The sequence below is a fragment of the Aplysia californica genome, unplaced genomic scaffold (genome assembly GCF_000002075.1).
Source record: "Aplysia californica isolate F4 #8 unplaced genomic scaffold, AplCal3.0 scaffold00183, whole genome shotgun sequence".
Lineage (NCBI taxonomy): Eukaryota > Metazoa > Mollusca > Gastropoda > Aplysiida > Aplysiidae > Aplysia > Aplysia californica.
Genome location: NW_004797453.1, coordinates 293,069 through 303,409, shown reverse-complemented (window position 1 = coordinate 303,409; position 10,341 = coordinate 293,069). Strand labels below are relative to the sequence as shown.

At 42.8% G+C, this 10,341-nt stretch overlaps 2 protein-coding genes across 2 annotated transcripts in view; one reads left to right on the top strand and one right to left on the bottom strand.

Annotated features, from left to right (window-relative positions):
- Positions 1 to 227: 227 nt before the first annotated feature.
- LOC101847110 (ankyrin-2-like) lies at positions 228 to 4,486 on the bottom strand. Its single transcript, XM_005098464.3, has one exon. The coding sequence runs from the start codon at positions 3,903 to 3,905 to the stop codon at positions 651 to 653; it is 3,255 nt and encodes a 1,084-aa protein (XP_005098521.1). The 5' UTR covers positions 3,906 to 4,486; the 3' UTR covers positions 228 to 650.
- Positions 4,487 to 9,948: 5,462 nt separating this feature from the next.
- The window catches only part of LOC101856368 (uncharacterized transposase-like protein HI_1328.1), a 3,011-nt gene continuing 2,618 nt past the window's right edge, over positions 9,949 to 10,341 (top strand). The window contains exon 1 of the mRNA XM_035969784.1: positions 9,949 to 10,047. The gene's annotated coding sequence lies outside the window, so the exon portion shown is untranslated. The remainder of the gene's footprint in view (positions 10,048 to 10,341) is intronic.

The following is a 10,341-nucleotide window of genomic DNA, read 5'->3' as shown; positions in this document are numbered from 1 at the left end:
GGGAAGAAGGTTGGGAGGTGGGGGGCTGTAGTCGGGCTCCAAACAGAAAGTCAGCGGAGCGGCCTTGTGATTGGCCAGGCTAGGCCAAAAAGTAAGTTTTAGTAGAGATTTTACGGCGCTCGCAACTGCATAAGGTCATATGAGCGCCAGAGGATTAGAGGTGTTACAAGAGAGTAACAAACATAAAAAAGAAGGGAGATATAAGGACGATAGATGTTTGATAGGAAAGAAGAAGCAAATCACACCAGAGCATCTGCCAACCACCCACCCAAAAAGTAAAAGAAGAGGAAAGCGTGTTGTGTGTTATTCCTCCTGAATACAAACGTATCCACTTCACCAGTATGCCTACCGGTACGACAGACAGCACAAGCAGCAAGACCGAAGTAAAGATGGCCTCTAACAAAGACGAAAGGAAATGCTTCTCAATCAAATGAAAGGGCGAGATAACCAACGAAGCTGACAAGAAAAAGGAAGACTAAAGTGCAAATTAGAAGGGACTGCGACATTTCATCTGGAACACTTAATACATTTTTGAGAGACAAAGATGCCATAATGTCAGCTATTTTTCGGTAATTCCCCTTTATATTCCTATTGCGGGAACTTGCCTACAGCAGGATTTTCTTTTGTAACTAAAAGTAGTAAAAGCCCCGCTATCGCCATATTCTACTGTGCATGAGGGGCTGGCATATATAACGATCCCTTGTCTCATTAACCTCAGCAGGTGTTGTCTCTGATGAATTCTCTGCCATGCAGCGCTCCCCCCCGACCAACTGATCGCTACAAGAAAACAAAAGTGACCTCTCTATACGACCTGGAAGCCCAAGCTGCCTCACTGTTTCCTTCCGACCAGGCTGAGACCCACACATGTCAGAGACACGGACAAAACAAAGCTGCTGAAGAGATGGCACGGAGACCGACATCTCATCTAGAACCGCTAAACTCTCGATAAACCTTCTTCTGTTAAGAAACTCTCTGACTTTTGTATGTCTAGGCAAGAGAGTCAAGTCTGAGGTTGTCAAATAGAAGGCCCTCAGCATGTCCCGAGCCACTGTTACATGACCACACACTAATGCCATACAAAGGGGAGAGAAGACGCTGGCAAAGGCTGCTATATGAATGGGATTTGCCCTACAGAAAGGCGGAGTCTCTTCAACATGGATGTCCTGAAACAGAGTAGGATTAAAACCACCATAGTGTATCAGGGCTGACAAAACATGAAAATTGCCGAGGGCAATGCAGTTGTGGACTGCCAACATTGCATCACCTGATGTAACTTTTGCTCCACGCTTGACAAGACACACAATAAACCTTGCCAATGCAGAATAGGATCTCTTCAGGAGAAGTCTGGTTAAAAAAGTTTTACCGTTGCGTCTAACGTCCAAGTCAACACCAGCTTCCACTAAACAACGAAAAGTAGAAAAGTTTTTGTACTTTGCAGCTACCATCAAGGCTGTGCTGTTATTGCATGAATTTGAGACATCAAGCCACACCCCTTTTTCAATGAGCAAAGGAACAATGGTCCCATTATCAGTTCTGGCGGCCATGGTAAGCGCAGTTTCACCATCCAAATTAGAAATGTTAACATCAGCACCGTGATCAAGCAAATAACGAGTTATCTCAACATTTTTTCCCTCAATCGCAGAAATAAGAGCAGGAAATGGACAACGATGATCCTTAAAATTCACATCGGCACCTTTTTTGATTAGCGTATCAACTGACTCCGAATCCCCATGAAAAGCCGATACTGACAGTGGTGACCGACCACCCAAACCAGGCTGATTGAGATCAATGTCATAACTAAGAAGCAATTTTCGCACTTCACCTAAACACTGGCTCCGTGAGAGAGCAAGATTGAGTGTCGTGATGTGTAAAGTGGCACCATGCTTCATCAAAACTTTGACAACTTCTGTGAGATTTGACAACACAGCCTGCTCCAAAGCTGTGTTAGTAACGTGACCATAGACAAAGGAAGGATGATGCTTGTTAACATCGGCACCATTAAGTATGAGCATTTCCGTAATGTCTGCAGACTTGGAGCACTTCAACGGCACGTCATACAAGTCACTGTTGCCTGTGGTTTTAGCACCAGAGTTGAGAAGACTTTCTACAATGGCTAAACTGTTGCTGGTGCAAGCGGCACACAACCACTTTGTCCCTTCATCACGAGATACTAATTGTTCAAATTTTTCTGGGTAGGCATTCCGCACCATCAAAAACACAGGATAACGCCCTGACTCAGCTGCGGCAGTCATAGTCTCATTGAAATCGATGTCCTTGATGATCTTCAAGAGTTTGCCAACACACTCTTCGTTAGCAACCTTCAATGCATCATTCAAAGCATGCTGAAAACTGCGATCCCATTGCTGTTTTCTCAGACCAAAATGATGCTCCAGCAACTCCATACTAGGGGTGAGAGCATCTATGAGATCACAACGACCATTCCTAGCAGCAATTTCTAAAGCTCTGGCATACGAGTTACCATTTCCAATCCCTTTTTCATTTTTCAGCAAAAGGTCAAGGAGCTGCCCATCTCCAAGTTCCACAGCCATTAGAAAAGGACTATTGCGATAGCCATACTTACCCCCAATATGGATATTTGCTCCAGCTTTCACAAGCATAGCTATAACATCCAGCTCTTTGACAGTTAACTGTTCAAAACTATGTAAACAGGTTTTCAAGTCAAAGGAGTAGGAAAATAAATCCATTCTCTTCTCCAGTTTTGAATTAAAGATCATTGTGAGGGCAGTGTCAGGGTAATCCCGGTAACCATCGTCATCTCTTTCATCTGTTTCATCATCTCTTTCATCTGCTTTGACACCATTTTCATCCAGGTCAAACTGTTTTGACATAAGTAACAATGCTAAAAGATCAGTATTCTGGGCTACTGCGGCTTTCATTATTGGGGTCAATCCTTGACCACTGGTGTCCTTGGCCAGTACCTCCAACAACCCATCCATACCCATGGCAGTGGCTAATGATCTGGCAGTATTCCCTTTTTTGTCTTTCAGATCCACATTGGCCCCAGCCTTTACCAACTGAAGCACAGCGCTCATGTTCTGACTCTGCACGGCTTTCATTAAAGCTGTTTCTCCTTTGCTGTTCTGAACATTGATTGCTGCTCTGTGTGACAACAGAACCTTGGTGATGTGAGCTGCACTCGATGTGCCCTGACAAAGAATCAGTGGCGTGTTGCCACCACGATCAAATGTATAATTCATGACAAAATGTCTACCCTCACTTTTTTCAAGAAGAAATTCCATGACATCAACATGCCCTTTTTCCGCTGCAAAGTGAAAGCAAGTCTTTCCAAACTTTTCTGTAAAAAGAGAAGCTCCATGATATATCAGATTTTGCACCATAAACAGGTGGCCCTGAGACACAGCTTTAAGCAGGGCAACATCCAAGACAAAAAATAGACACTTGCCGTGACTTTTCAAGATTTCAGCCACTTTAGTTGATCGTCCAGCCTCCACAGCCTTTAAGAGACTTTTGGATAAATGAGTAGAGCAAGATGAAGAATTTGGACTTGAACGTTGATTTTTTCTTCGACAGGAATGAGAATGATGGTCTTTACTGGACGTGCCGCTGGAGGCAGACTCTACAGTTTGGTTCCATTTTGACTTTCGTTGACGTTTTGCGGGCGTCTCAGAGTCTGAGCTACGACAGCTTTTCTTTCTTTTGCGAGCTGAGGCCAGGGAAGACCGGCGTCCTCCATTTGTTGTTTTCTGAGAGGTCTGTTTTTGGCCTTTTTTGCGACTCTTGCTGGAGGAAACTGTATCTTGAAAAGATGTTCGCCCCACACTATCTGATTCTCCGAGAGTATCGTCACCACCTGAAGCCTGTGCACTTTCCTGTGTCGTGTGGCTTCGGACATTCTGGCCACTAGCTTTGCTTGCCATACGCATCGATCTCCGTCTAGGAAGGATCTCATCATCTTTTTTCCGGCCGTGACTGGGTGCCCTTTGAAATCCCTGTTTTCCCTGTAGCAAAAAACAAACAAACAGAAAGCAAAAAAATGTTTATGTCCCACAACTATGTCAGCATACATCCTACTTCTATATATTCATATAGTCAAGTGAAACGTATTAGCATAGCATCTCTACACAACACAAAAAAAAGCATAAAAAAGAGAAAGGAGACATTTGCAATACCCTACTCAGTACATGTACTTCCCCCGTGAACTGACTGTGCTTTCGATTTATCTTTTACCTTTAAAATCTTATTTTGTTTTAGTAAGTGTTTAACTCATCAAAGCAAGATCTATATACAGAAGCATGATCAACATCTGGAAGTCAGGACAGTTCAGTATACAGACAGACCAAGTTAAAGCTGTATAACAGCTGTGTACTATCCACCCTCCTATATGGATCGGAACGCTGGAGGATGACTAATCATGATCGGGCCAAGCTATGGTCTTTCCTTACAAAAAGAAGGTCATATACGTGCGTAAGATAAGAGATGTTATAATAGAGTAACAAACACAAAAAAGAAGGAGGGGAGATAAAGATGATAGATGTTTGACGGGAAAGAAGAAGCAAACCACACCAGAGCACCCATCAACCACCCACTAAAACCTTATTTAAGACAAGATGGTCAGAGTGGTGTGGGTATGAAATCTCATCACAGCCTGTGAAAGCGATCGACTGGTGCTCCAGCACGGAAACTTTTCCGGGTAGCCAGAGGCCAGAGTTGTGAAATTTGTTTGATCAATGCCTGCTGCTCTGAACATAAGACCAGCCTAGAAAAAAAAAAGTTTCTCAAATTGTTGTTACAAGCACGGGAGGGGTGACATAGATGATAGGTTGACTGAGTTTATTACACCAAAGGGTGAGGCAACGGGTGGAATTAAAGGAATGTTCAATCATTTATTTTTAATAATAAGGTCACACAGTGGTCTTATTTAATGCAAGCTCAAATATTATAATAAATAGCGCTATGAAATCTTAATTGAGAGCTCATATTCAACATTATCAGTTCAAATTCAACACACATATTTTTAAGTAGCATCCACTTGGTCTTGAGCACCCCCCCCCCCCTCTTTCTGAGCCTGAGCCTTTGCCAAAAGGTGGGGGTGTTTGCATTCATGAGAACTTTTTAAATTAAACTACAACTCATGGAAAAATATGTTTTCTACTGAAATAAGTTGGCCAAGCAGTATGAGAAGGTAGATTGATGTGTATGCATTTTATTATTATATAACCCTTTATAGAAAGACACTAGATCTAGTAAAAAAAAAGCACTTTTTACTTATCTTAAGTGTACACGTAATTGTATGTTATAGAATATCGTTAATCTTAAACTATAAAACAAAAGTGCATTCAAACATTGAAAGCATTTAGTTTAGTATACATCATCATAACACCATGTGTCCATTGACAGAGTGTTACTTAAAAGATTTGTTTTAAATCACAAATATATTTACTGTCGAACCTGTGTAAGACGGAATCACAAGGGAGCGGGAAAAAAATTCTGTCTTAGACAGGGAATTTAGGGGGGGGTTCAAAGGCCCAGCCGGTGGGATCAAGGATCGCTTGTCCGATCGGCAAGCAGGGGTCAAAACTTCACACCTCTCAGTTGCTATCCTGTCTGATAGTGACATGCGTCAGTCTTACTTATCCAATTACCACCAGTGCTTGCCTTTCATAGGACCACTGTTTGACCTATTAAAAACAGAAGCGTTTGAACATCTCCTTTGCTTCCCCCCTTAGTCCCACCCACCAATGCCACCATTGTAACATTGATTCGAGGAACTCTTTTCTCGGCTGGCTATACGATCAGAGCGGCAGGCATTGGTCAATCTAATTTCACACCTCTGGCTTCTGGCTACCCAGGAAAGTTTCCGTAGTGGATCGCTACTCGAGCATTCTCACGGGCAGTTGTGAGATATCACACCCACACTACACTGACCATCTGCAGCGCTCAGTGCTCACATGATTTGGTAACATAGGGTAACTTGCACCCCATCTCCCCTTCCTCGCCCAGCGGCATGGCCATGGCGTTAAGTTTAGAGCCGGCGGAATCAAACTTGCGAGTTTTGTTTCAAATCAGGGCTGAGCGGGCAAAGCATTTTCCGTCTTAGACAGGTGAAACCCCCGGAAAGAAGCGGATTTTTCTTTCCGTTTCCGCGTTGGACAGGTTTCCGTTTTATACAGGTAATTAAAGAGGAATGTATCAAGGGGGGAGCAGGGGGATTCCGTAGAGACAGGTTTCCGTTAAGGCAGGTTCGACTGTACACGGAATTTAAATATTTTAACATTTTAGCATTTTAAAGTCAATTAGTCAACCAATCGTGGAGTGAACTTTTGCGAAAGTTAACAACTTGTGCTTCGCGCGCTCATATGACCTTAGCAGTTGGGAGCGCCCTAAAACCCTATACTACTACTACTAGAGTTTTATTAATTAATTTTAGGAAGTGGTTATTCGCACCGGGTGCGCGCATAAGAATTAATATTATTCGCACTGGGTGTGCGCATAAGAATTAATTATCGCACTGGGTGCGAAATTGGCAAATGGCGCGAGAGTCCGCGAAACTAGGCTTACCTGCGTGGCATTTTCATTTTTCAAAACAGAGCCCTGGGGGAACCTTGCCAGTAGCGTTCTGTTGGCCACAAGGCTATTGCATCGCAAATCTGAAATTACTCAACACCTAGTTCTAGTTTTTCTAGATCTATTCAGCATAGAAGGGGGAGCCAAGTTCAAGAGCTTTTCAGAGTTCACAGAGGCTCTGAAAGAGTATGAAAGTAATAAAGTTGCAATAACACAAAATTTGTGGTGACACGATTCACCAAAATTGGCCAAACAGACCCCTTGAGTGCTGTTTACGTGTACCAGTCGATCGGGTTCCAGTTCCAGTGCAAGCAGGGGCAGCGCCACCATTATTGTATTCTTTAAATTAATAAACTATTAAAAAAAAAAAAAAAGATCATAGGTGCAAATATAAAATGCACCCTGTACAGGTTCTATTTTGGTTGACGGCCGCTTGAGGGGGGGGGGGGGGGGGGGGGTGTCCTGGGAAAGATGACAAGAGGGGTGGGGTCATTTGTGAACAGTCCTTAAAAGTAAAACTGCAATCATTCGGCCATAAATAATATGATGTATTACTACAGAGTAGTACAGAGTTACTACATAAAGTTGATTTTGGACCTCATTTGTCACACCCAGGTATCCCACCTTTAGTTTTAGGCAAAGTGTTTTAATTTTGGAAAGCACTGGGAATAGGCCAGAATTGTTCCCAGTGTCACTGGGATGAGGCCAAGAAACTATTCCCAGTGACACTGAGAACAGACAGGCCCATTAGATGTCTAGATATATTGTTCCCACAATGATCTACATGGGCATGATGATGATGGGTTACTGAATACTAGACTATACACATGTATTTTTCTTTATCTAAGGTAGATCTAGATATTTAAGAGTAGATTCTGGTGTGAGTGGAAGAATTTTTTTAAAAAGAAAGGAAGGGTCATTCTATGCTTGCTTGTTATTCATCATGTACATTAGATCTAGATCTAATACGGATGTTGGAGACTACGGTACAGGACAGGTAAAAATCCTTCCCGATTCTCCATTTCTTCTAGAATCTAGGCTACGGTCAAGTCTTGACCCAAGTAAAAGCGAAGAGAAGAAAAGTCTGAACTTAATTGAGAAGAGAGCCTACAATACACGTTAGAAACGAATCTAGATACCTCTACCATGTCTCCCCCTCTTTTCACTGGTCTGGTAAACTTCACCCGCGCCTCTATCGTTCTTGGGCAGAGCAAACTATAAAATGTTCCTGGTCCACTTTTCTCTGTTTATTATAATTGATTTGCATGTGGCAGCCCCCCTCCCCCCCGACTGTCGAATACTATATATCTATAAGTAGGCTATCCTAATAACTTAAGTGCTGAATGTGCGGTCCACCAAAAATTAGCGTACTACGACTAATTCAGAAAACCAGGAACCTGTTGGTCCATCCTCCACTTCTGGTCTCCCTCCATTGCCTCCCCCTCAAAAGAAAAGGAGCAAAAATAAGCCTACGACATGTAATCAAGAAAATCAGGAACCTGCTGGTCAATCCTCAACTTCTGGTCTCCCTCCACTGCCTCCCCCTAAAAAGAAACAGCGGATGGGATCAAGTAATACTAATTATATAATAGTGAGAACCCTGCGCCTGTTCCTGTGGTCCGTGGTAAACGTCCTCATCCGATACCTAGATATTCCGGACTTTGATCTCTTCAATGATTCGGATAACAGGTCCGTTTACAACTTTGTCTTGTCCCCCCTGCTCTCTCTCTCTATCTCTCTCTCTCGTGGTATTCTCGCAGCCCTCACTCACCCCGCCTCGCGTCGCCGGGAACTAGTTCGCGTAGCGGTCGATTAGGACCCATGACTGTATAAGTATAAGTCCGTTGTTTGTCTAGTGCCCATTAATACATATAAACACGGTGGGTCCACCAAAGTTCAATCCAGCTCCTATGATCTTTGTCCTTGCGCGATGATGGGAAAAAAAATGAGGAAATGGTTGGCCGATTTCCATCCTTCCTTTGAAACACCTCGTGCGAATATAATTTCATAGTATTCACACACCCTGTGCGAATAAAATTTCATAGTATTCACACACCCTATGCGAATAACTACAGCCTTAATTTTAATGATGTTATATATACAGTGGAATCCTGTTATAACGAGAGGGAGGGGACCGGTGCGAAATGTCCGTTATAGCAGGATTCTCGTTACAAGGGATCCAGTAATAAATTCAAGGTAAATAGTAAAGTAGGCCTAATCTATGAGTTTGGTGTTCTGTTTATTCCTTTTTGTATTTCCCCTGATGATGATTTGTTCAACATGATCTCTAGGTCAAAAATCGAATTAGGTTTCTTTCTCTAGCACTAGCAAAGTTGACAGCTCAGCGTTGGCGATCAGAAAGAAGGGGCTTTGGCTCTAGGCTAACTCGCCCGCTGTAAACTCCTTGGTTGCCCACCACCCCATCACACCCTGTGGTGCGTTGCGTCTGCTTGCGTACATCACACATTCACTCCATCTATCACAGCATTGTGACCTCTCCATCCCGCACCAGAGAAGTGAAAGGCTCGGTATGCCTAGACAATCTAGACTGGGCTGGCCTATCACGTGATGCGTTCTGCTTGTCTGCGCATGCCACACCCTCCTCTCTCATTCGCTCTGCAACTCGCGTGACGGTCTGAATGCGCAATAGCAGTATTTTATTTACAAAGATAAAGAAGGAGACAAAAAAAAGGGTTTTAGAATAGTGTCTTCATTATAACAGACTTCTCGTTGTTTCAGGACTTGTTATAAGTGGACTCCACTGTATATAAATCTAGGTGAGTAAAATTTATAAGTTCATTCAAAACTCGTGTCTAAATTGGAAGTGGCTATTCTCACCTGGGGTGAGAATAGAAATACGATCGACCACTCACCCCGGGTGAGACTTGCCACCGTAGGCTATTCTCACCCGGTGTGAAACAAGACCTGTTTTTCCTAATTTCGGGATACTTTCTATCGATGTGGATGATCAAATAGATAAAGGCAAAGAAAAGATTACGTTATAGCGCAAAAGTAAGCTAATTTTATCGACTACAAAGATGCTATGGCTATTTCACTTTTCGAATCGAGCCGAACTACGCGGGTCGCCATTTTGTTTTGCCCGGAAGTTCTTGCAAGATCTACTCCTCCTCTTTTCTCTCTGGTTCTGAATAGGCCCCTACTGTCTATCGGTGTGGACGATCAAATTGACCAAAACAAAGTTAAAAAATGATGTTAAAACACAATGGTAAGGTAAATTAATTTGGTCGTGTACAAAGATGCTACGGCCATTTTGTTTTGCCCGGAAGTTCTCGCGCTACTCCTCTCTCTCTCCACTGCCATCAACAGACAAAATTGTATGCTTTTAGTCTAACAGTAGTAGTAGTAATGGAACGTTTGACGGTTTGTTCACGGCACAGAATTCGGCGCTTTTTCGTCTGTTACCCCAGGCGGGCCTGGCCGCCATCTTGTATCGGTAGTAATCGGGCGGTGTTTCTACCTGTTCTGTTCAGTAATCGATAGGCCTAAAGAGTCGAGCATCGTCGTCTAGGCCTAGATTGAACCAAATAAAAATTAAATGTATTTTCTCAATGCTGTTAGTGTTTGTTGTTATTGATTTTGTTAACGTTGTTGTGCCTTTGTTGTGTTTTTGTTTTGTTTTGTGTTATTTCTCACTTTTAGTTACTAGATCTAACATTCAATACGATAGGCCTAGTCACAATCACAGAAAGTGATAAGAGAGACAGAGATTATTAAAAGAGAGACAGATTTAACATTCAATACGATAGTCACAATCATAGTAAGAGAGACAGAGAT

Bases quoted from the DNA above. Each gene is read 5' to 3' on its own strand.
- LOC101847110 (XM_005098464.3), bottom strand. From the start codon at position 3,905: ATGCGTATGGCAAGCAAAGCTAGTGGCCAGAATGTCCGAAGCCACACG.